We start from the raw sequence: 27,266 nt of genomic DNA on the forward strand, positions 1-27,266 counted from the left end.
TCCAGTTCGAACTGCCATAGTGAGACCAGTCGAGACCAGTGAGGCTCCTCCAGCACCTCAGGCTTTGTTTGGTTCATATGTAAAACAGATCAGATATGAGGAAGGGGAACAGGCCCTGGTTTCCTTTAAAGATCATCACGAAATAATATGTGTACTATTGCTCTCTTGCTGTTGTCCCCTTACTTCAATTTAAGAAAAGTTTAAATGCTACAGGGTACAGTGGTATAATAGACAAAACTGTTCTTCCAACTGTTCTTTGTGGCAACTGTTTGGGGAACTTCTTTATTGTTCTTCATTGTTTTAACAAGAAGTTAAAATGTGTGTGTGTGTGCGCGTGTGTGTGTATGCCAGAAGAATGCCACTATCACAATGACACCATGACAGTAATACAAATTTAAAAAGCAAAACAAAGGCAATATTGTAGATTGTGCACACATCTTCTAAAACATAACGTCATCAGTGACGCTCATAGTAAAAAAAAAAAAAAAAAAAAAAAAACAGTGTGTCCTCTGAAGTGAGTTACACCTTTAACAGACTGGCTCAGTTTGTATTACTCAGTTTGATGAATAAAATCTTCTGAGGAACAGCAGTTATGCTTTTTATCAAGCAGTTCAAGTCCAGTAAATAACCTTATAAGGTCAGTGGTAAGCTGCCTAAGGTAAAAATGAAAAAACAAACAAGCTTAGGTCACCAAAACTGAAAAAAATAAATAGAAAACAACCTTCCATTCCTGCAGCAATGGTCTCCAGACTAAAACCACATCAAGCAACACGCCATAGTTACTGTGCACACACAGATACACACACATACTTTAGCACACAGTTTAGCACTCAGTGCAGACACTCTTACCATTGTCCACCCACACATGGATCTTTGCACCTATATCCATTATATTCAGGCCCTTCTGTTTAATCTTTCAGATCCATCATTTTGCTTCATGACCCATGTTGTTTTTGATGTTGTTTGATTTCTTTCTCTTTCTTTTTTTTTTGTTCCTTTTCTCTTTCTTTTTCTTTGTCTATATTCTGTCTTTGTACAAATGTCTAGTTGTGTTGGATTGTTTGTCATAAAACTGGATACACACATCAGTGTCCCTCTTAGGACAACTTGTTTGGAGATCACTTTGGTTTATGACCAAATACCTGTATAACTACTGACATTCAACTCAGCCTCAGCCGTACTCAGTTTGTTATCATTGTCATCATTGTCACTGTGACTGTGTTAGCATGCTGTTGTTGTAGACTCTCTAGTTTTTGATTGATGTTAATACTAATACTGGTAATCAAGTTATATCTATTTCAACATTGAATGAGTTTTGTTCTCAAAGAACATTCATTGTTCTGGGTTACTTCACCCTTTAGCCTGATATTTGTCATGTAAGAATCATCACATGTTGCCCAACTCTCTCTGGGAAATGACCCCCAGCTGTATTCAGTGTACTTTATATTGTCTCCTAATGCCATTTTTGATGCACTGACAATAGTCACAGTTGGTAGAAATCACAAAGCCCAGCATCGTGTTCAAACCTGCTGCCACCATGTCTCTGCTGTTAGATGAAGAAAAGACTGTAGAGTCTTTTCAAAAGTAGGCCAACAGCCTTTCGCCCATAGATAATCGTAACAGCATGACCCTCGAATTCATGACCAGTATTTCACCACAAAGAGTGACTTATGATCATCACTGAGCTGAGTATCAAGAAACAGATTAACAAACAAATTCACAGCCTTGGAGTTATTTTAAGCAGCAGCGAAACACATTAACAGTTTTCTCAAGAGATACCAGACCAGCTGGCATTCACTGAGCTCATACAAATTCTTTTTCCTTCCTTAAAGTTTGTTCTGCTTCCCCCTCACACTGTAGGGCCGCATACCTAACCGACAGGAATGTGATTGTACTGCAGCTGAGGAGTCGTCAGACTTGTGGCTACAAGCACACAGTTGATTGCATCACATCCGAGTGAGTTATCTGTGTGAGTCTGAGGGTGTGTGAGGTTTTTTTTTTTTCTTTTCCTTCCATCTAATATGTGAAGTCAAATCAGGAAGTGTGATGCTGTGACAGTACAGAAGGAAACTGGCGCACAATGGCACCATGTCTGCCTCTCTGCCTGGTAACATGAGAGGCCCCCGGGTGAAGACCCCTCTTCTGCTGCTGCTGGTGCTGCTTTTGACCTCACTGACTGGGACAGGTAGGACTGGGAACATTGTTTTTTTTTTTTACTCTCTGAATTAAGACAGCTCTCCCCGCTTTCCTGTCTCCTTGTTGTGTTCTCTTTTGTGCTTTAGTCAGTTTTTCTTGTTGTGGCAAGTTCAACTTGTAGACTGAAACTTAAGAGTGTTTATTATTGACCCTGTTGAACCTTTGTTACTTTTATAATGAAATGAAAAGTGGCTGACAGAGCAGAAAGATTGAATAGCAAAGCTTGATGAACTAAAGTACAAAACTTTTCATTGTGTGCTTCATTTTGGTTTTATCTCAATTCAAACCACTTTTTGCCAAAGCTATGCCATGTTTAGAAAATGAATCCCTACTGCATTTGAAATTAAACCTTTCTTGAAATTTTACAAAGCAAAGCAAAGCAACCTTTTAAACCGTTACAGTATACACCATAGGATATTATGATTTTACAGTAAAAGCTGATCATGGGCTTTCCTGTGTTGTTTGAAATCTTGAATTTTTTCTCAACCAAGAGAAACAAGATAACACTGTCAGGAACAAATTGCCCAACGAGATGAATATCTCCACCTACTCTGCTCTGTCCAATTCGAGAATTTCACAACCATTTTGATTTTTGTAATCAACCATTTGAAATCATGCAGAAGGAAGTTGTAAGTTCCTGTATGATCTGACTTGGTGATAGTTACTCTCCTCCGCTGCAGATGTTTTTAAAACCTGCCGGATGAAACCCCTTACAAAAGAGCAGTCTTCTTCCACTTGGGTGGTTCACTTTTAAAATAAATGCTGCAAATGTCTTCTTTTAAGTTTGCCTGTCCTTTACAATGTTGTAACAGTGGCATGATATAAAGTAATTAAAGGTGTTGGATTGCAGTGTTATGCCAAAATGAAGATGACAGCGAGACTGACGCAGTAGAAGAGGCTAGCAGTTATATGACAGGTGAGGCATGTACAATAAAATATATTCCAGAAAAAACAATACACTGACAATAAACTATGTGGCCAGTGTGTAGACAGAGATGTCCATGCGTGGGTCTGTTCGTGTTTCAAGTTTTGTGTTAGAGCCCCTCAGTTGTGATTTAAAAAAAATAGTAATAATTTTCCTTTAGTAATAATATTTCACCAAGTAAAAGTCTCACTAATATATGTTTTAGGAAAGACCTGGTCAAGAGGACACAGAGCAGCATAAAAAGCATTGTTACAGCAGTAAATAATTAAAAACAGTATATAAACAGTATCCAGTTATGATAAACAGCTTTTTTTAGACAATAGTTAGCTTCCAACTTTGTGGCAACAGTTTGAGGAAGATGTTTCAACATGGCAAAGCTGCTGCTGAAGAAATTGTTTTCAGACTTTGCTGTGGAAGAACTTGTGTGACTTGTACAGAGCTGCAGGGCTGTGGCCAGAATTTTAGAAATATTAAAGTCATGAGTCCAAGTCCCTCCAGTGACACCACATTTAATCATTTGGATTTGTCATATTTTATTTATCCTGTTAACTTCATTTATACATTTTCCCAAAATTTTGTTTCCCAGAAGGAAGTCTAAATACTGTCTCAAAGCCTTCTTCAAACTGCCAGGGATAGACATCTGGTGGAGAAATACAGACTCCTTCATAGTGCTGGGAAATAAACCTTAATACACTGAGCACTTGATGAAATGTGTCTTGAGCTCTGAGTATTAAAAAATCAAACATTTCAAAGTTATTATCAAATGCTTGCTCAGACTTGTTAACTCTATATAGACAGAGTAAACAAGCGAGTTATACATAGAGTTATATATATATATCTATATAGTGTTATATATAACACTTGCCAAAGTACTCAAAATCACCTCTGTAGTAGTTCCTGCTACAGCAGGTGCCTCCAGGACCACATTTTGTCATGATGACACACACACACACAGACTTACAAGGTGAGGACAATATCAGCCATGCTATTGCTGGTAATTAATAAACTTTTCATGTTTGGTTTATTGCCATTGTTTTTGGCCTGTTTTAGAAATCCATGACTTGTTTGCCATTCCCCTGATTTCTCCTTTAAATTTGTCAGAGGGTTTATCATAAACAATTTAAATAATAATAAGCTGACTTTCAAAAAATATATAAAAGTGCACAAAAAATTTGGGCAGCAGAGCTTTCTCTGTCACAGGGGCCAATTTCTTACAGAATTAATACATCCTACTTTAGATATTTAGGGTCCCTTTTGCAGGATTTTGAACGCAAGGGTTCGAATGTAATGGAGTATTTTCATATTAAGGTGTTGTTATTTTCGGTTCCTTTTATGAGACCAAGCTTGGTTAACTTTCAGTTTCAGTACACCTGTTTCTCTCAGGGACACTATCTGTTCCCCATTCTGGTTAGGATCGTTGTGTAGATGTAGGTCTTTGGACCTACTGGGTCTTTACAACAAAATCCTGAGGAGTGGAGGCAGCACGTTATTGTAATGCCCACAATTCTGGACTGAGATGTTCAACAGTCTCTTCTGGGTGTGATGTCTTTGGTAGTCTGCATACTTTTGGCCTTGTGGTGTATATTAAATGAGACTCAGTAGTGTTATTGTCATCGTGATGATCTGATGCTCTCACTGTCAAAACTGTTTCTTCCACTTCAGCACCAGTTCTCTCCACCACACAAAACCCAGGTAGGTCCACAAAAGCTTATATACTATGATAATATGGATGGATCTATAATGATCAGTCTTTCTCCATGTAGCTCCAGTATGAGCTCTAAATTTTATAATAATAAAAGAAAGGTTTGTCTGTAAAAGCTTCAAATTGGACTAACAATCGTTACAATTTGTAACCACTGATTCAAAGTTGAATTTCTTTGATTCCCAGCACAAAGGTCTTAGTCCACAGGTGAGGAGAACATTTAAAGATTTTTTCCATCTGAGTACCTCAGACCAGAACTGCTATGCAGTTCATCAGGTGCACCTTGCTAAAAATGAATGCAGCATAATACAACAGTACTGCAACAAATTCTACCTTTGTGAAAGTTATGACTTTCACAAAGTTTTTGCTGAAACTGTTTTAGAGACATGTTGATTCAACTAATGGTTATTTTGGAGGCTGCAGTTTGTGGTGCTGTTGAACTGCATCACATTATTCAGAGAGGTGTTTCTACTATTTTGTCCACTCCATTTGGAACAATTCTCTGTAAAAAGCAAAAAGCTGTAAAAAATTATCATAGTTAATTCTAATCTGCTGGAATGAGAGGATATTGTTGCCCTGTACTATGTCTCCAACTACACAGCATTCGATATCCTTTTACCATTTGATGACACCTGTTGGCACATGTGGAGAGAGGAAACAAAGCTAGAACATTAGTCAATGCTCACTGAAACCGTTTGGTAAAATAATTATTTCCTCTATCGATAGTTTCACCTGAAGAGAACGCACACGCATCAGATCAAGAGCAAGAAGGGAACTCTGGAGATGATGGTATGTCAGACCAATCACAGCCAAACATACCAACACAGAACTGATTTGTGTCAAGATTTTCTATATTCCTGTGTAAAAATAATTTTAAACATATAGCCTACTATTTGTATTAATTATTAGACAAAATGACACAACAATAACAACAGTACCCTGTAACAAATACCATCTGATTTGATGAGAGAAGGTTTTGTATTTTGATTATTTTGCAGAAATTCAGCAGGGTACATTTCGTAGGACATTCAGGACAGTAGTTATTATTAGTGACAAATCATGACCCTGTGAGGTAAGCCTGACGGTAACGTCTTCCCCAAACTGCTGCCACGGCTGATGGTGACTGACTGGTCATTGTTATACTGTTTCTGCAGATGTTACACCAACATACGCAGACCCTGAGTCTATGGGTTCCACAGTCACACCAGAGGACGCTGACCAGAATTTGGGTTTCATCATCATCCCGATTTTTGTGGTGCTGGTGGTTGTAGTCATCGGCATGATAGTTTGTGGAATTTTCATCAGTCGCAGGTGGAATACAAAAACGAGAAACCAAGGTATATCCATTGCAAGAGGGAACACATTAAAGGGTCAGTTCACTCAAATCACAAAAGAAAAAAAAATTTCCCACGCAGAGATTTTGCCGTGGGTGCTTAAAGCATTGAAATCTCTACAACAGAATATGTATAATGGCACCTGTCCACAGTGTTAAGTGGAAAATATATTTGTAATTGTAATGTAATTTGGGGAAACTGGTGTTAAATCATTCTTATGATTCATTTAATTACAACTCAGCTATCAACACATTAACAACATCTGTTAGTAATACAACTACAACATGTCTCAACTTATTTAGTTTTTGGATATTTTAAGTTACAGATGTACTTTATTCAGTTGCTGTACTGCTATTTGCCACTTTAATAATGATTACTGAAGTGTGTTCTCTTCTCATAGAACCAAGAAAAGAAGATCCATATTTGGATGGAGCCAGCACAGAGAAGGTGCCGATGTAAGTATTGCGAATAATAACCTAATTAACTTTAAATTTAAAGCATGTTGAAGATCACGTAAAATGTTTCATCTGTATTAATTTTACAGCGTCTTATTGTCCTGTGTTTTGTAAGGGTTTAGCCTCACTGTGTAATGTCCTGTTTGGGAAACTCAGCCTATGTGTAAAGGAGGTTTGGGTTTCACACGAGTTGTAGTTGTAGTCACACCAAACAGTGTATAGCTCCTATAAAATTAGCTGATTAAATTGAAGATTGTAATAGTGATTGTTACAGTATGTTGACATGTCTGTAGTTCTTTTTCACCAAGTGGGAGCTATCAAGTGATATGGACTGTTGAACTGAAAGCAGCTGCTGGTGTCAGAAAGACATTAAGCTGGTTAGTTAACCTTAGTGTCTCATTTGATGTCTAAAACATTTTGTGCCCCTTAGGCCCATGTTTGAAGAAGATGTACCCTCTGTACTGGAGCTAGAAATGGAGGAGTTGGACCAATGGATGAAAAAAGAGGGTAGGTTTCTGTAAACAACAAAACCCAACAAAGTGCACAAAAATAAATGCTTTGAAAATCTGTCAGAAATACATTCACTTGCCATTTTATTTGGCACACCTAGCTAAAACTGGTGCAATCTAATATGACAGGCATGCAATAAATTGCACCTTTATGATGGTTTTAATGTTCAGTTTTTGTATGAAGCCACTTTAGACTGTGTTGATTCACCTTTATGTTCATTGTGGAGAGGTTGTGTCCAACCCATTTATATCACTGACAGTATAGTAAATAGTATAAATACCTGTCAGTATAATGCCATACAGTTTAATAACACCGCAAACTACGTTCTGCATAATGAGCATAAAGTTGAATCAGCATCTCTCTAAAAGAGCTTCAACAAAACTGAACTTTATAACCTTCACAAAGGTGGAATTTGCTGTTTTATTCTGCATTAGTTTTTATCAAAGTGCACTGAATAAATTGTCCAGTGAGAGCACAACCAGAGTTGGTAGAGTTTAACCAGCAGAGGTCACTGTTGCTTTATAAGAATTAAATGTAGGGCAAGACGCCTAATGTCACTGTCTTGTCTGATGTCAATTCATGACATAGTCATTGCTTCATGTTGGTTTTGCTTGTTCTAGGTGAAACTGCAGGGGACTCTACACATGCATAACTGTAATGCTGGTGAGCATATTTTACATTTGTTATGAAAAATGTTGACGTGATCACGAAGTGAATGCATTCTTCAAATGAACTATCTTACTACAAATATTCTTAAAACAAAAATGTAAATATTTACGGCCTACACATTGAAGCATTATGACTTACAGCTTGTTGCACAACAGTGCTAACACGACACAGATCAACGGTTAACTTGGGTAAGAAGAAGCCTCTCCACACAGTTTCCTTTTTATCTGCCAGCCTGTTTGTTGTGATGCACCAGCTGGTTTCGGTATAGCTGTGACTGATGAACTGTGACCCTTTCGTCATTACACATGGTATTGTTTGAAAGCACAAACACACCGACATCTGTTAGTGATTACAACAGGCATGCATGGAAGTGTGGCGCAACTTAACCCTGGGATAGTCTCCTTACTGGAAGGGCTGGGAAGGCAAGGTCAAGGTCCACTCCGCTAACTGTTGACCAACGTCATTTACACACTGCTTTTTCTCAGGACTTTATTTCCAAAGCTTTGCAAGGGTTAGACGGTACTTTCATTCAACAGAGAGGCACTCTGTACACAGTAGGTTACACAAGAGATCTCAAAACAGAAGTAAATGTGATGTTACTGTGGCTGTGGTTGCAAAATGTGATGCTGCCACTGCAGCAGCTGTGCCCTGTTTGTCAGACCTGTGAAATCCCTCAGCAACTTAGGCACAATAGTGAGACAAATTAAAGAAAGAAAGCATATACAATATTGTTGAAACCATTTAAAATGCAGGTTTACTTACCAGTTACTTTGCACTGGAAGAATTTGAACCTTAGCAGAACCACTCTCAAAAGAAAAATGGTTTGGTTCAGGTGTTTAGAAAACATTGTTTTAAGAAAACAAACAAAGTGGCTGAAAACCAGCAAAGAAATAAAAAACACTCTAAATTGAGTTTACTGGAGGAAAAAAGTGCACAACTGTTTGCTCAAAGCAGCACTAATTGATTTTGTTAGCCACTTGGGTGTAGCACGGCTAACTATACATACAAAATTGACATGGTATCACTTTATAAAATTGTTGTGGTGAGCATGTTAGCACACAATTGTCTATTTACACATCCAGCAGACCCAGAGCAAAGATGTGTTGTGTTTTTGTCCACCTGATGAAAGTAAGTCTGGGTACTTGTTTTTGTTGCTGGGCAGGTACTGTACTGTGGATTTATCCCACCAAAGCAGAAAAGCTGTACACCTAAAACCAAAACACTGAGCTGAAAAACACACCCAAGCTTTCCATAAAGCTGAGGAGGACTGTAGAGTTGGCTTACAATCCCCCTTGGGTTTGTCACAATGAGCAAACCTTTTTACATCAAACATGACCTACTGCTCTTAAAAATAATTTATTGATTAGTGTAGCTTTAAACATTTAGCCCACTAGTAACACAAAACAGTAGCTAAGTATGAACAGGAGGAATATCTGCCTCCACTTCAGTGTGTGGAAATCTCACTTAACAGGATTAAAAACTTGCGTGCATGTTTTAATAAACACGACAAATGTTGAAGTTTAGTGTACAATTTTGAAAACATTTAACAACCTAAATATTTCTGTGTTGTCTTTAATTTGTGTTTTGTGCTGAGTGTGTTTCAGCTCAGCTCACACTAACCAGGAGAGAAAGTGTAGGTTGAGTTGCGGTTAGTTGTGTTGTTGAAGCTTGTCAGTGTTATGAGTTTGTTATGACCACAGTGATTCTTTCTTGATGCTGTGTCAACAACACCCTTTTGTGTGCTGACGACAACAGTAGTAAGGCTACAGATGGACTGTACAGTACTGTCAGTAAGCATTAGAGGCATTGACTGGGTGTTCCCTCACTGCGATCAGGATGAGAGAAAACAGGAGACACAAGGACTCTGAAGCAACTGGTTTAACTGAATTTCTATACTTCTCTACTTTCATGGGCTTTTTTTGTTGCTGTTTTGTTTGTTTTACCAGAAATGGGAAAAAAAAATTTTATAGCTGTAATCACCATGCAAATTTAGTTGCAGTACCGGTAATCTACTGCACAACGTAGAGTGAAACTATTCCGTCACCAGAGTTCAGAGATGATAGAGGACTGGCCCTTCTCTCTCTCTACATCTCTCACACTGACATTGTCACCTCTCTTTCCCATGACTCCTTTACTGTAGGTTAACAAAGGACAGCAGTCTCCCATGCATCGTTGGCAACATGGATGTTCTGACCTTTCTACAATAATCCAGCTAAATATGTGACCACAGGAGGCAATTTGACTGCCAGGAAACATCACAAAACGTAGGAGACACTTACAGACATTATTTTTGTTTTGACAGTTGAATATTCAGCAAGAAAAAAAATGAATCTCTAAGCACTTGGCTGCCATTCCTCCTGGAAGTCTTCAGTGGATAGCAACATGCAACAATTGGACTTAAAAAGTGTTAAATAGGTTTTTATTTGATGACAATAGTCAATGTTTTGCCTTTCATGTATTGTTTCTTTCATGCTTTGTGTGTGTTGGTTGTTCATTGAACTGTCCATTATGCCTGGAAAATGTACCGTATTTTCTGCTATAAAATCAGCCTGAGAGGAAAGTGTAAACCTAAAAAACACTGTGCTGTGGATACCAAATTTTCCCAGTTTGCTGATTCATCCAGTTAAAGAGTGTGTGGTCATCCTCAAGTGCATGAGGCCAATACTCTTCTCCACCCTTCACAGATATGACTGCTCATAGTTTTTGCTGATGGCTTATCTTCAGCTCAAAGCCTCTTTGTTGTATTATACTGTGTGACTCCCTCCAGCTGCAGGTTTTAATGGGGAAATATCCTGTTGAAGATTGTAGGCATGCATGACAGAGAAGGCCACTCCTTTTTCCATGCCTATGCAGAGCTGGTTAGGACTTAGGGAGAAAGAGTTTTTTATTTGAAAACTGATTTAAATCTCGGAGTGTGAAATCAGGAACCTTCTGTTTCTGAGTCTTTTGATAAATTACTGCCCATTGCTGAAGCAGCTTCCTAAAAGCTGCTACTGATAAGATTTTCATCTCACCATAGATAACTGTCTGACTGAATACGTTATATCTACAGTTGCTGTTCCAATATTTCATTACCAGTTTTGGCTTAAAAGTGTTGAATCTAAGCAGTCATTACACTGATATAAATGTGAGCACTGCTTTCTGTAAGTGTCATGTAGTATTTTGTAGAATCTTGCACTGTAAATATGGGAAAACAGAGTAGCAAGAGATATTGTTTTCATGGAATTCTTTTTGTACATATTTAATATAAGGCAGTAGTGTTTTTATTTTTGCTGATGATGCTTTGCGTAAAGATTTCAATAAAGTAAATATCTTGATAAAATCATCATATATGAAAATTTTTAGCCATGCTGACATGGCTAAAACGGACACGGAGATGGGGGTGTTGTCGTTTTGTACAGACATTCATGACGATGTATCCTGGTAATCCTCTGACTTTTCCTCTAGTTGCCACCATGATGTTGACAATTTGATGAATTGCCAAAAATTTGGTTGACATTTGTGTTTCAGAGTGAAATGTCTCAACAACTATTGAATGGATTGCCATGAAATTATCGCACAGACGCTCATGTCTCCCTCTGGATGAACTGTAATCACTCTGGTGATGCCCTGACATGTCATGTAGTGCTGTCATTGGGTCAAAGTACTAGCATGACCCTCAGTCTTGAATGTGGTCTTACATACTGTAGGTATAATCGTACAATTCTTTACAGTTACTTCATTAGGCAGACACTTTTTTTCTAAACAATGTACAAATGAGGTACAATTCAAGCCACGGAGGAACGAGAAGAAGCCTCAGAAATAAACCTGCTTCATGCACTTCTTTGTTTCTGTGTAACTGTTAAAATTATAGTTGTGTGTTGTTTTCAACTTGGCATAAGTGTTACTTAAAACATTTAAAAGAAACTTAAATCTGTACTGTAAATACAGCAGGTTTAAAGTGTGACCAACATGTGTTCCTGTCATTGTACACTCATTGTTTCAGCTCTTATGTCTCCTGCTGTAAATCCACTGGTGAGTCTGCTCCACTTTCCTCTTTGAGCTCTGTATGTCTCATAGTCAATTGTGAAAAGCTGAATTCATACCAGAAGAAGATCTGGGGGAGCCCGGACAGACAATCCATGCAAACCCATGAATACAAATGAGATATAAGTCTCTCACTCCTCTCCTGCTTTTCACTCTCTTTCCCATTAGATTCCCAGACAGCTGTTCTGTCTGTCACCACACAGTGTCCTCATCATCGGTCCTGTCAGGCTGGTCAGACACTGCTGACTAAACATTGGCACCTTCATAATCAACAGCTATGGAAATACTGAATTACTGATTACACGGGTGTATCAAGCCTGTTGCAAAATGCTCTCCCTTTAAGTTTGGAGCATCAAACCAAAAGGCCTGTATAGTCATGTTCTTATAACTTCTAAAATGAGATCAATTTCAAATTTTAGAAAAACAGAAACCATCTTGAATTCTTTTCTTGTCTCTATCACCTTGACTATTGGTTGATAATCTATCGCTTGATTATCAACCAATAAACAACTGACAGGCTACAAACAGCACAGCCCTCACTGGCCAAGATTTTCACCAGAAATTCACACCTGTTTTAGCCTCTTTACACTGTTTCCCACAAAGGTGCCTGTGCCTCTGGACAAGCTTTGTCAAGTCTGAAACCCTGTATTACAAAGAGGGGGCGTGGAGTTTGAAAGATGTTGGTATACCAGTCAGGGAGGCTCTAATAAAATACACTTCAGTTTCATTATGGGACATTTTGGATCCAATGCTTTTGGAGCTTCACCCACCAAAGTCTAAAAGTTTACACATACTGTATATTATTATTCAATGTTCCTATGGGTTGTATTGGGGGTACTGGACAAATGACCTACAGTATATTGTCATTTAGGTTGGAGGATTTGTTGATATGAAGTTTGTGCCTAGCTTTAGATCCTCAAGCAGAGGTGTTGAACTTGTTCCAGGGTTAGACGGGACAGTTTTAGGGCTGCTGTACAAATAAAGATTAGAATTATGCCTACATTAATACACTGTAGGATAGTTGTCATACTTTCAGATAGTTGTGCATGTGTAGGATTTCAATGACTGTGTGCGAAGGCAGCATCACCCCACACTGTGCCTAACTAAACTGGTTCACATGTAAATACAACAGTTCCTCTCACCAAACACAACTTTAGCAAACACTATGCAATGGGTAATGCAGTGACTCAGAAATCTGTGCCTATAACCTGAGACACTTGTTTATAATTTTGTTTATAGGCATGTCTGCCATAGTGAATGGGAATGATGTGATGTTATCCCCTGGCACACACATTCAAAACATCATATTTCCAGTGACCCGTCTCTCTGAATTTACCAAGCTTTGTCGACTGAATCATTGTCTACCCGGCAGGCAATGTTGCTGCCTGTCACACTCTATCAGCTCCATTTCACAGCCGCACCAGCAGCCGTGTTTGTTTGCCTTCAAGAGCTGTGATGTTACGGAGCATCGTCTGTCTGTCGCAATCATCACATTCAGTCAGTCTTGGGCAATCTTTCAGTGGAAAACACATAATACACCAGGGAATCAGTGTGTGCGAGAGTGTGTGTACGTGTCATTATGGGAGACTTCACAATAGTTTTGAATTTGGTCCTTTATAGAGTTGTGATGTGCGATTTGAACCATGTGAAACTTTCCCCTGCCTCTTATGAAAGATTGCCTTTTGCACCAATTGGACAACATTTGATAGAGAGTGAACGGGCTGTGGCTACCACTGAAAACACAGAGGTCATGCACTGAATTTTTAGTGGGAATTTAGGGACTTAAACTTTAGTTTACATTTTACATTTGAATGTAATATTTTACCATTTAAGGAACACAGTAAATCATTTTAAGCTGGTTCAACTTAGTAAGTTCCCCAGGTGCCTTAAAAATGTGAGTTAACTGAATTTGGTTTAATAATCATTTAGAAGTTATTTCATGAGTTTTGAAAAGCCAACTAAGTTAAGCTAACTGAACTGAGAAAACAAGCTCAATAAACTTGAGATGTTAAATCAACAAGTGTTCAGTCACACTGACAAACATTACAGACATTTACAACATTCATACAAACATTTGCTTTTCATTTCATGAGTTCTTCCTTTGAAATGAAGAGTGCTGTGGTGGCTCCTGATGCCACGTTGTACCAGAGTCAGTACAAAGAAATCAAGGCTGAAATTAGTAAAACCTTTATATTAACTTTCAGTTGATCAGAAAAGATTAATTGATTCCATTTGACAGTGCAGATATAACAATGATTTTTAGACTTGGTGCTTATAATTTTGGTTCCAGCCAGGAGAGCAAAAACACGTAGATAAATACATGAATAAAACAATTTAGCAGTTTTCCATATAACAGGATTTGTTTTTCCACCTTTTAGCATAGTGATTCCCAAAAGGTTCAAAGAAAAGATTTAGGGGTCAGTGGATCTCTTCTATTACCAAAAATAGTTATTATTCTTTTTGTTTTGTTTTGTTTCTGATGAAATATTGCATACTTTCTTCTTTGGGCCTTCTTTGAAACTGTCTGAGAGAGAAGATTTTGTTGAGCTTTTCAGAACCTGTATGGAGGGGTCTCACATATGTAACTTTATTTAAGAGGTCACAAGTCAAAAAGGCTGGAAAATACAGTTTTATACCATAATTCAGGGAAACCCTCAGACATAAAACAGTTTTTATATGAATAAAAACAAACAAAGAAAAAAGACAGAACAAAACAGCTGAATGAATTAACATGAATAAATTAATCTAAATTCACCGAATATTTTACAGATTATTTTTAAATCATTTCAAAACTATCTGCTGGGATGTGAGTTTGTGGAAGTATTATGATATGATCTCAGCATTTCTAAGATCCTAGTTTCAGCCCTGACATCAACACATACAACACTCAGACGTTTCCAGTATATTTTTGGTGTTTAGTTTCACTGGCAAAAAAGACAGAAACAGCAGGCAGAGAAACCACAGAAAATTCCGGACAAGTTTTTTTTGTGAGGAGTCAATTTCAGGAGCAAGTTCCATAAAAGCATATACTGCTACAGCTGCTTTCAAACCACTATTTGAGTACATTTAATAACAAAGTGAGGATATTTACAGTCGTCCTTTGTTTTGAGGGTCTGCTTTTTAGTTTTCATTGACCAGATGCCAGCCTCAATTCCACGCTCGTCAGGATCACATGTTTGGTGCTTAGTGATATCTCAGGGTTTCAGACTTTCCCTGGAGGATCCAGATACAAGGCATGAAAATGACCATGAGCCAAAGCTAACCATAGCTGGCACTGTAGGGCTAACTTCAGCAGTAGCAGCAGCAGCAACACACTAATCCACCATAGTTTGCTTTTTTTTGTCTATGAATGAGCATGGCTCAATACGTTGAGAAGAATGGGCTTTAGGTTTTCATCTGGCATGATTTGTGACACTCCATGCAAATTTGGATTTGGAATCTTTTTGTTCCTCTGTTGTTTTCTTTTTTCTTTCTCAAAACTTTATTGATTAAAAAGAATTTTCAGTTTCCATTTGTCCTCATAAAAATGTAAAAAAAAAAAAAAGATATAAATAGAGAGCAACAATCAAAGCTCATACCATAAACACTACTACTACTATTACTTCTACTACTACTACTACTACTACTACTAATAATAATAATAATAATAATGTAGGGTAAGAATAGTAAAGTTAAGAAAAACAACCTATTTTTTTGTGATTTCAACTAGTTTAGCAAAAATGTGAAGTCTATTATTATTATTATTTTATATTATTATGATTATTATTATATATGATTATCCAATACATTTCGTTATTCTAATCTAATTCATTAAATAAACTCTAGAGAACTCTTTAAAGTTTCAATTCTGGGAGCTCAGCATTTTCAGAAGTACTCAAACCAGCCCTCAGACCAGCTGGTCATCAGCAATTATGCAACGGTCAAAGTGAGAACATTAACTGAAACTGACCTGCATCTGTAAAATTTTATGCACTGCACTGCTGCCACATTATCGACTAATTGGATAATTCTATGAATAGGCAGGTGCACAGGTGTTCCTGATAAAGTGCTTGGTGAATGCATAAAGTAAAATACTCAAGTAAAGGACAAACTAAGTGCATTAGTTAGTTACATTCCACCACATGAATTGCACAGACAAAGAAAGAAGTACATTTGCTTGGGATCAATAAGTGATATTAATTGTGGTAAAACGAGGTTATTACCATATACATTCTGTATACACACCCTGTATACACATGCTAGAAAATATATAAAGATATGTTTTAAAATCCTGCATCACATAGACCCCACTAAAGTTTTTATTTAACTTACAGTTGTTATTTTACAGCAAAATTATAGTCAGTTAGTTTAGCTTTATTATCTAAACACGCTTGGAGCATTTAATTACGTCACATTTGAGCGCCCGCTAACAAACAAAAACGTGCCATCATCATACTGCGACACCAGTCGGTGGAGAGTCAGGAGACGAGCGAATCTAGCGATTGTCGAGGAGCCTGTGAACGGCAGAATTTTGGTCTCCCTGGACGTGTTTTCCTTCTTGTAATGGTCGGAGTCCATCATACGGTGCCCAGTGAAGGAACAGAGTCAAAGGGTGCACGGACACAGGAGTTAGTTTGACATAGCGGCTCACGTTAGGGGTGTTTTAAGCTACTAGCCAGTTAGCAGTACCCGAACTCGGCTTGTACTGGCTAGTTAGCCGATGTTGCTAACGCGGTAGCTCTTGGTAGCTGGGTGCAAACACTCGTTGCTGCAGATGGGAAGCCAAGAGACGAAGCAGGAGCGTATTATACCTCACCGGAGCCTCCAACGCTAGCCTCATCAAGCTCCACAGCAAATCTCGGTTTTGGATACACGTCCCGAAGGAGCCGCCGGGGGAGGCCCGCCGCCTTTGTCCAGCTTTACATTTCTGAGGTAAACACACTGTAAAATCACAAAGTGCAAGATCACAACAGTGAAATATTGCTGTGCAGTGATGTACCAGTGGGAAAGGGGCCTAACATTAGCCAGCTAACATGTAGCTCGTTGATTAGCCGCGTTAGCATTGCTAGCGCTGATGTGGAGCTTGTTATCGACCTGAAAGAAGTTATAGTCTGATCGTTTAACTCGCTGTAGCTGAACGCACCGTGTGGCAACGTTAAGCTGCACAAATTAAAGTTGGCAGAGTTTGTTAAACCGTTCTGGATCACTCAGGTTGCTTACATAGAGCCTTTAAACAAACTGCATTAACTGAGCTGAAAGCTTCAAAGTGCGAGGAGTTTAATGCCCGTGCAACACGTTAATAAGAGAACATAATAAGTATGGATTTTATTTAATTTGGCCTTAGTGTGCAAAAGAAACGCGTAGGCACGATTCAGCAAACGAGTTATCTGATATTTTACTCTGCTATCCAGGATATAATGTCTCATGCAAGTTGACCCCATGCGAAGTTAATTCATGCCCCAGTTCTGTGGCTCTACTTGGATAAATCGAATTAACAGGGTAATGACAATCAGCATTACTTATGGATTGTTGAAAGACTTGAGATTTAAGAAGACAAAGTGGGTTCACAGGAACTTCTGATTTTGCAAATTACATACGTAGCATTATTTTTGATGTTTCATCAATAGCAGAAATAATTGGTAGATGACTCTTTCAGAAAAATAGTTAGTTGCAGCCCATGAACACCGAGAAACGTGGCTATTTAGCTCCCAAGTATAGATAATTGCATGTCTGTGACTTCTTGACATCCAGAAAAGCTGTTCTTTCAGTACCGACTGAGATGACTCAAGGTGGAGGGTGAACTCACAACAGCTAAACCAGACTGACAATACAATTTATCTTTTACCTTTTCTTTATCATTCTAACTTCAGTATGTAGATCATCATTGCATCATTTTTACCATCATTTTCTTGTTGACTAACTACAGTGTAACTTGAGGTGTAAATGCACTGGCTCATGTGGCAAAGAATGATGGAAAAATTCCATAAATTATTTGTATATGCCACAGTATCCTGATTTCTATTAGAGAACTCTTTGACAACTTAATCAGAAGAGTTCAAAAAGTTTTCTGAGACCAGGATATGGTGCTTATATTTGTTGCTCGCGACCAGGACTAAACTACTGGAATGATTTCACTTTCAACCTGATTTTGTCCCCCATCCCTCCATGTCTGGTTAGCCAAATATGTGGGTGTGCATTTACAGACTCAAGTCTTGGAACTGATCATCACACATTACTGCTAAGCAACAGAATTGCATAGAAATATATGACATAAGTTAAAAAAAGTTTCAGTTTCACTTCTCTCCACACCCAAATTCTCTCTTAGTGGACCATATGGCATCTTTGTCTTGTGCTGCTTTTCTAGTCTGCAAGTCAGTTAAATTTAACTTAAACATCACATTAAAATAAAATGTTGACACAGTTAAACCCATGTCACCCAGGCGGAAGATTGTAAGGGAAGGTCACATGACATACTTTGACTGACATGCATTGTCAGCCCAGATAGAACCGATTTCACTGTGGGTTTGAAAGGGGTTATGAACCAGTGGCACTTCTTTTCTCTCAAGGGGAATACAACTGCTTCTCCACCCTACCTCTTTGTTAACTGCCTTCTCTTGACCTCTCAGGTCTGAGTCTGTCCTAGATGAGATAGGAAGGGTGGTCCTGAAGTCAAGACTGAAAACCAGTGTATTGGATCAAGGACTGAATTTTCTTTTGACAAGACAACATTATGTGAACTCATCTGTATATATGTTGTCAACCGATGAAAACAGAGAACATACAGGTAACACCTCCAATAACCCCAACAACCCTCTATAACTCTCTGTAGAGTGTGTTTTTATTAATCAGCTGTGATTGGACCAGCGAACTGTGGCCGTCTTCATGTTCAGTATGAAAGTTGTAATAAACAAGAAAGGAAACAGTAAGTACGTAGTAAGAAAAAGATCATGTTTTTTTCTGTTAGTTATCTTTTGTAGTTTTGTTTTTTGTCTTTTATACAATATCCTCAGGGGGTAAGAAATAGTAAAAATGTTTTTAATCACATTGATCATACAAGTTCAGCTGCAGAGGGGGTTTTCTTTTATGCACAAGATCAAAGTAATGCAGAGAACCTAACCACAAAATCCAACTGTTGAGCACTGTCAATAAAGAGATATTTGCCTATTTACTTATGAAATTATAAATGCATCTATTTCAACAAGGCTTTTCCTACATAGGTGATTTAAAAACAACTTTCTGCACAAAGAACCAAAACCATAGTATTAAGTCAACATCTCTCTCTGACACAGTGTCAACAAAAGCTGAACACATGAAGATTAAAGGTAGGCTTTATTTCAATGCCATTGTATTGGGTTGTGTAGGAGTTGTTCTGGTGTTATAGTTTAAAGCTTAAGCACCTTACTGTTTAAAAAATTTACTTTGGGTCGTATTTGTGTAATAGATGAAATACGTTTTACAACAAAAACAATTTCCAAAATAAGGGACTGATGATTACACAATGTATGGGAAAAAATGCCAGCATTTGCAGGTTCTGGCTATGCTATTAATGCTATTCTTGTCTTATATGACATTAAACCAAATGTGGGTTGGGCCAATAAGACATTTTTAAGCTGGGACCAGTGTTTCTGGAGTGATGAATGTTTTACAACAAAAGATTTCCATAATAAGGGACTGATAATTACAAATTGCATGTCTTGCTGCAACCCATGGTGCCACAGTCATTAAAAATCCATGTTGTGGAGACAGATGAATTAGACAAATAATAAGCAGATATGGACATTTTGGAGGAATGTTAATTTCGGTGTTTCTTGCTTTCACCATGTTTCTTCTTCTGAATCGGTATTGGGCCTTTCTTGGTTTTAAGTGTGTGCAGGAATTGAAAGCAAAAAGAGGAAGTTTACTGTCTACAAACTAAACAGCTACAGTTAATCCTGTAATTTAATGTATATGGAGTTGTGTATTCTTCCATCTCTTTGATTGAGGCATTATAAATAGGCGAGGACCAGAGAATGCAAGTACAAAGATATCTCAACAAATATTGAGACAAGAATGGCATAGTTTCAGTTCACATGGATCACCACTTTCTGGCTGTGATTATTGCTGCAAGGCCTTGGAGACTGAGAGATGAGGGGTATCCTAGACTTTGTTTGCAGAAAGCTTTGCATTCCCACAGTCCTGACTGTTGCTGTGTTACTGACCCCAGGGCCTTCCTAAAACCATTCTCATATGGACAGTGAGATTTCCTGGCTTTGAAGCTCGTTTTGACAAAACATGGAGGGGGTCGGAGTAAGACTGGTTAGTAAGCGTGTAAGTGGTGGGCAGTGCTCAGGTGGTATACATTCTTTGAGACAAGACTGGTCTTAGTAGCTCTATAATGAACTTTAGTTCACTGTAGACCAGTAATTAAAAACAATTAGAAGCACATTTTGTAAATGCTTAAATTCGTGAGTCTAATAATTGCTGATGACCACTGTTTCACAAACTTATTTTGTGGAGCCTTGCTGATTAAGATATTTCCTCCAGGCAACCACATTATCCCTCTGAATGTTAACCCAGTTATGAAACATATCTTGTAATCTTGGGTTATTGGGGAAATGGGGAAACTGCAACCATGTAAAAGGTTTTTTGGATTTCTGCTCTGTTTTCTTCGGATTTAAAACACCAGTTCTCTTTGTGCTGTGTTTTTTTTTTGTTTTCTTTTGGCCATTGTTGACAGTAGATTGTAGAGAGAAACAGAAAATATGAAGAAACTTTCCAACGGGGTCAAACAATTGTGGATAATTGAAATAATCTCATTTTGTCAGTCACACCACTGCTCTTTTTTTGTCTGGACAGGAAAACAGCATGGCAGGGCACCAGCTTTTACAAACTTTGTTTTGTCTCACATACCTCTTCACTAAGGCAGTTTGAGGGCCAGTTCAGAGCGTGTGCCTAATCTCGAACCAGTTCTTTGCGTTTCAACAGGCAAAAGACTGGGAGACTGGTTCCAGTGCGGCACCAACAACTTGGTGATCTAGAACCAGGTGCTGGGGGCAGGATTATCCTGACCAATAAGACTAGGACCAGAGCATTATTATGAATGTGAAATTGAAGCAGAACTAGCACTTGGTTCTTGTTGGTGGAAAGGGGGTAACTGTGATCTAACAACAAAACTAACTGTAATGGAAATAGAGTAAGGTTGGTGGAAATGGAGAGCAGCATGACTCACTTCGTTTTGCTGCTCCAGTGCAAAATGTTTGTGAAGTCAGCTAAACTCCTTTTGTACCAGACGCTGGTAGCCTACAGCCCCTTATATTGCTGTTCCTCTCTTCAGCTAACAGATGCTCTGTGGTGGATCAGGATTTTATAACTGAACTGTGACTAGGATGCTCGCTTTTTACTTCTTCAACTGTGTGGAGTGCCGGATATTTACAACTAACGCTTCAATATATAGCATTTTTTCATCAGAGTGAGAGGAGGCAGTGGCAGTGTAGATGTTTAAGTTCTCCGCTGTATATTAGGAATACCCTGGGTCAACAAAGATGGCATGAACCATCTGGGTGGAAGTGTTAGGGGCAGCGGAAGGGACTAGAAGGATGAGGACTAAAGAGAGAAGCTTCTGTGTTGGAGTCTAGTGCTTTAGTAAGGCACTGAGTGCAGTCTGTCCAGAATGGGCAGTCTTCTGTGCCTTTTGGGAACCAAAACACTGTTTAACGAGAGATATTGGGACATTTGGTCAGAGAACAAGAAGGTAATGAGTGCTTCGTGACATCAGCTGGATTGAGGGAATTGAGGAATTGATGGTGTCAGGTTGAGGTGTTCAGAGAGAAGAAACGGAAAGAGATTGAGGGCACAAGTTAGGTCTTGTGGTCAAGATGAGTTTGGGGATTTCTTACAGGTAGAAAGGCTTGATAGAGTACAAGCCAGTGTTGCTGTGTGGGTTTAGATTTTCAAGTGGCAAGGGATGATTTAGCTGCAGAGTTTGAATTTAGACAAGATACTCAAAGTGGGAAGTGTTATTTGAGTCAGTTTTGTTAAACATGTGCCACTTCTTCTCAGCTGCCCGAATCTTTTTTTCATCCAATTTAACTAATTCAGACAATCATGTGGTTGTTAAAGACAGATGGGTGAGAGGATGAGAGAAGAGACGGACAGGTATATAAGTAGAGGATTCAGTGGGGGGAAAGCCAGAAAAAGAGAGAGTGGGAGCGAGCAAGGGCAGGAGGAGTAGAGGCTTGTGTTAATAAATGCGGTAAAGGAGAAGGAAATAAAACAGTGCTTATAAGTATGAAGTGGAGATTACATGAGAAGGCTCTACAAAAGTCCATCGTGTTGGCGGCATTGTGTGTGGGCAGAGGCACTTGAGAGAAAGTGAGATCAAGGAAAGAGGAAATTAAAGGGCTTTTCTGTGGGGAGGTCCAAGTCACCTTGAAGAGAGAGGGATCTCCCAAATCCCTTTTTTTTTTAAACTGAAGAAGGCCGTTAAGTAGTAATATGGGGCAAGAATGGACAACAACACCAAGCAGGGTAGAAATAAAGGTTAGGCTGTAAGCGGGTCAAACATTCTGCTTTTATATTCACACCCTTCTCTGAAGAAATACTCAGGCTCTCTCTAATTCGCCTCCTCCTTTAAGATTTTTACTCATCAAACTTACACAGAAGTTTAACATAAGCACTGAAAAATAGCCTGTAAGAACCTGTAAAATATACGTACATACCTATTATTCTGCTTTTTTGTAGAATCATATTGTCTCCTTGTGGCCTGGTATCAGGTCTGGTACCAGTCTGTTTTACAGACCCTGTTGTAGCTGTTGCTTGCCACGTAGCCATATGAATGTAAGGAATGCTAACATTAGCTTTTACACCCGGTATTAGCATGAGGGCTTCATCCCACCTGAGTCAATTTAAAGCTGAGGAGTAAACACAGCAAACACTGTTCACCTCTTGTTTTATCTCTGAAGTACTGTGGCCTTTAGCCAAACCTAACATTTAATGGCTTCTGCCTCCACTGAAGTGTTGGAAACTGTTATGTAGGACAGTGATTTCAGATATTAGTCAGATGATGTTCTGTAGCACAGAACTTGTGCAAACATATTAACAGAATTAAGTAAAGCTTTATGATTGATTTTTTTTTTGTCTGGTTTTGTTTAAAGCTGTCGGTGTTATAGTAAAAGTTGTATGTGTTTTTAGGAATTTCAATACCTCTTTCTCTGTAACTTGGAATCTCTCTTTCCACACTTTCATGAAACCTGACCTGAAACTTCTGTTTTTTAATTTTCATGTCCTGCGGTTATCTCGTAAACTCATATTGTATGTTCTTTCTCTTAGAGACTTATTTGCTCATACTCTCAGAAAACGCAATTTCCTTATTTTTCTTGTTTGTTTTTATTGCATGCTTTTATTGTGCAATTTCTCCATCTGTTATGATATCATTGATCATGTAATGGTATATTCTATTCTTAGCTTCCTTAAAATGCTTTCTTAGTAAGTTTGAATTCACTCACTGAGGTTTTATCGGAGATTTACAAGCAGCTACAGCAGAGCGTGGGTGTGTTCTGCAGTTGTGAATGGCCTGCTGCTCTGTATCTGTGAGGCACAAGGAGCACGTTAATAATTCAGTGCTGTGCCATGTAGCTCTGAGTTGGTTAATGAACACAGAGAGGAATCTCTCAGGGATATTACTTTGATGTAGAATATAGAGTCAATGCTGGGTGACAAAGTGAAGGGACAAGAGGAAGTGGCAGTTTGGGACAAAAAAATCCAAATTTCTGATAATGTAGAATGCGTTCCTACCAGCACCTCTTAAGATCACTGATTAGCATATTGTTTAATTCATAAAAAAGGCTAAATTTGTCATTTTAAGCTTTGGTTTTGTACATGTTCATATTTACCACACATACATGAGAGTTTTATTGAACTTTTTACATGACCATGAAGTGGTAATAGTCCTTTAAGGCAAAATCAAGTTGTTAAAACAATGACCAAACTGTTCAGTTTACAATGATCAAGCCAAGGTGCCTCATCACATTGATATGAAAAGCCTTATAAATCCAATCTTACTGTAAAGCAGTCATTTATTGCAATTATCCATTGGTTTAATACAGCCAGAAATCTCTGATGGTTGATACATTTCTGTTGTCTCATTGCCCAGACCTAATAAAAAAGATTAATAAGTAATCAAAATAATGTTTAGTTGTTGTCCTAATGTATTAAAACTGATGTGGTGGTCTGAAAGCGATAGGAGTAGCTGCCCAGCACACAGATCCATTTCCAGCCTTGGTGTGATTTCCTATCACAGACTGCATGTAGGCTCTGGGGCTTTCAGCTCAGACCTTTTCCATCTTGCCTTAACACAATTGCATCTCTTCACTGCCACCCACAACTCATTCCCTCTCAAATGCCCACCAGTCCTTCTCTGAGACTGCAGCAGAGGTGCGGGATGAAAACTGTTTGAAAGGAGGCCTCTCCCAGCAGAGGTCCTGTTGGCATGGAAACGCCTGTCCTTGTGAATGGAGGCTTCTCTTACAGGCCTGGTCAGGGGTCTCCCACTGTCTCATGGTCCAAGAGGACATTGTTAGAAATCTCACAGGCAAACCCTGTTCACTAAACCTGGATTTATATGCTACCCACCTCGTGGGTTTCTGCAAGCCCTTGTCTGATGATAGTTGTTATAAGATTGTGTGATTGTGTTACAGCAGGGCTTGAATTTAGTTTCCACATTTGGTGATTGCTAGAGTGCTCTTATTCCTCAGCTCCTTCATATTCAATACAGGGGCAATGTGGACCTAAGGTTTAGAGAAGTGGACAATCAGTACAAACTCTCACAGGTTTTCTGTGAACTGGTCCCATGGCATGGGGGGTTGATTCAAAAATCTGACTAAACCTTTATGCCTAGTTGCTCTCTTCCCGTATTTTACCAACTACTTCAAAAATGTTCTGTGCACAGCATCAAAAACTCTTGACTTAGAAAGAAAACAAAGATTCCCACACGTTCAATATAAACAAAAATGATGGACAAACTGGACCACACATAAATGTCCCACCAATTAGAATCAGAGGGTTTCCTCTGATTGTCATGTTTTTTCCCGGGTGAGATCCTATAGCCTGAATGTGTATTGACCAAATACTGTGTGAAATAAAATTTGTTCAGCTTCCTGATCAAGGTGTGTTGAGCTCATCACAATCAGTGCTGTGCCTACTCTGTTGATTAGTCAACCAGTCTGTGGTTTTCCAGCAAAATTTGTTGTTAACCATTACTGAAAAACGATAGTCGCATCTCTGTGATCACAGTTGTTTTCACAATTACAAATTAGGAACCATACAACAACATACGACAACCCTCTTTTTTGTTTCCTCAAATAGAAAGACTCACAAACAAATGATTTGTATCACTGCGTTCATCAGAGTCTCCAGTCTCTCACAATATGAAAATGTAGATGACAACAGTTACGTACTTTGACTGGTAAGCATGAGGTCGAGAGGTCTCCCTCTCAGCTGAATCCATGTCTCACTAAGTCGAAACTAAGCACTTAAAATCACCATGGCAACCTCTGAGTGCAGTTGGGCACAAACAGCTGATCCAGATCAGACGATTTCTGTGATGTCTGTGGTGTTTATCAAACACTTGACTGAAAGTCCCACTACGCACTGTTTACACACTACATGCAAGACGCATGGATTTTACATAACATTAAACCATAATAAATGATGGTAGTTGTGAGGATATGTAATATCCTTCGAGCAACAAGAAACACAATTTACTGTCTCTATTTTCAGAAGCCAGCAGTCCCACCACGGTTTCTTCAGAAATTGCATTTTCTAGTTAATTTTCAAAGTCAAATAAATAAAACAGCCAAGGTCACTACATCATCATGTCCTTGTCCTTTTCCTGCCATGCAGGTGTCTACTTTTGGCACACTCTTCATTGGCTGTCCTTTACGTTGTTTCCAAAATTTTGAGACCAGGAAATGTGATTAATGGTGTGACTGGCTGTTCTGTTACAAAATGATAATAGTTAGTAGTTAATATACAGTTTCTACAGACCAAAACCAACCTAACCATTTTTGGCAAAGTCTAAAACTAATTTGTCTGTTTGAGGGTTCAGCACATTGTATTAACTGAAATGTCTTGTGACTTTTCCGTGGTACTGAATTACAGCACAGAAACAGGCTTGAAATAGCTAATTTTGAAGTTAAGTAGATCACAGTTCTCTGGCCTACATCCTTGTCCTTCTAGATGAATTATTTACTGTTTATCAAAATTATAGTAGGTAGAGTGCGTGTCTAGTGGTACTGGTCTAGCTCTGGTTTGATTTACTGTACCTCTGTAAACTCTGACTCTGCAAATGCATCTTTTGGGAAGTGATCACAAGTTGACAACTTTAAAGTAACTATAATCTGTATTTTTATCAAACTATATTGAATGACAGTGTGTAAACAAAGTGACCAACGTGAAGGGCATCACTCGTAGTGATGAACTACCAAAGAATTATCACCTGAGCCTGCAGCTCTTAGCTCTTCTTGACTTTACTAACACTTGTAGCAAGTTTCAGATCATTGTTTAGCTGTGTGACCCCTAACTTCCCTAACTTCCTGCTCAGCATCAAATGTACAAAGTTAGTGCCTAGCTGTTGAACATAGTGGAGCAATTAGCAGCTGCAAAGGCAGATATTTCCCTGAGATGTTGAAGGGGACTAAAAACTAACTGCTAAAAGCTAAAAGAGTCGATATTGGACTGACATTTACCAGATGGACACAAACATGACTAAACAATAATGTTGCTCCCTAACTGTTGGATGTGTGACTGTTTGCTAGTTCGCTATAATGACTTAAAAGGTGATGATATGTTGATGTTGTATTAACAACATGTTTACACTGGTCCAATAAATAAACTAATTAATTTGTTGTTTGCTTGAGGTCTAGTATGTGCATTGTGGATGGATTTGGATCTGATCTGAATCTTTAGATGAAAGTTAATAGTAGGACTGAAAATTTGGAAATAGATAATTTTAGTGTGATGAAGAATTGGAGGTGGCATAGGAATGTGTTGCATTGTCAGGATAGGATATCCTCCCTCAGACTTGACCTGGGTGGCTTTCCGTCAGGGACACAGGCAGCTGGCAGCCCAGTTAAAGTGCCTTTAAGTCTGTTAGAGAGGATAATCCTTGAGGGAGAGTTGCAGTGAACAGAGGGAGCTGGCAAAACAGTCTGTCAGTTCACTTTCCTCACTTTTGCCATCCGAATGTGTCCCTCGTACGACTGCTCCCCATGCAGCTGATCGTTCTGCAACACATGGCTGCCATATGCTTTCTTCATTATTCCCTAAAAGGAAAATTGGCCTCTGTAAACAAGATGTAAAAATAGAGAAAAAAACAATGACTTGTCTGCCGTGTGACCCCAAAGGTTTAGATCTGCTCCAGGCAAAATTGCAGTTGATGGTCTCTGAGGTGTATTTGTTTGACATGACAAGATGAAAGTTAACAGGCATGTTTT

General features: G+C 38.6%; 2 protein-coding genes across 3 annotated transcripts in view; both read left to right on the top strand.

The window, feature by feature from the left end:
* The first annotated feature begins 2,024 nt into the window (after positions 1 to 2,024).
* On the top strand, positions 2,025 to 11,737 carry tmem154 (transmembrane protein 154). 2 transcript variants are annotated; one of them, XM_041036398.1, is made up of 9 exons: positions 2,025 to 2,185; positions 3,047 to 3,112; positions 4,784 to 4,813; positions 5,550 to 5,612; positions 5,978 to 6,193; positions 6,558 to 6,612; positions 7,043 to 7,119; positions 7,743 to 7,785; positions 9,932 to 11,737. In XM_041036398.1, the coding sequence occupies exons 1-8, from the start codon at positions 2,089 to 2,091 to the stop codon at positions 7,772 to 7,774; spliced, it is 636 nt and encodes a 211-aa protein (XP_040892332.1). In that variant the 5' UTR covers positions 2,025 to 2,088; the 3' UTR covers positions 7,775 to 7,785; positions 9,932 to 11,737. The 2 variants fall into 2 exon arrangements, with proteins under 2 accessions (XP_040892332.1, XP_040892333.1); XM_041036399.1 differs by having other exon boundaries at positions 2,031 to 2,185; positions 5,978 to 6,160.
* A 4,536-nt stretch (positions 11,738 to 16,273) lies between these two features.
* The window catches only part of fbxw7 (F-box and WD repeat domain containing 7), a 115,432-nt gene continuing 104,439 nt past the window's right edge, over positions 16,274 to 27,266 (top strand). Inside the window, exon 1 of the mRNA XM_041036017.1 lies at positions 16,274 to 16,728. The gene's annotated coding sequence lies outside the window, so the exon portion shown is untranslated. The remainder of the gene's footprint in view (positions 16,729 to 27,266) is intronic.

The sequence above is a fragment of the Toxotes jaculatrix genome, chromosome 4 (assembly GCF_017976425.1).
Source record: "Toxotes jaculatrix isolate fToxJac2 chromosome 4, fToxJac2.pri, whole genome shotgun sequence".
Lineage (NCBI taxonomy): Eukaryota > Metazoa > Chordata > Actinopteri > Toxotidae > Toxotes > Toxotes jaculatrix.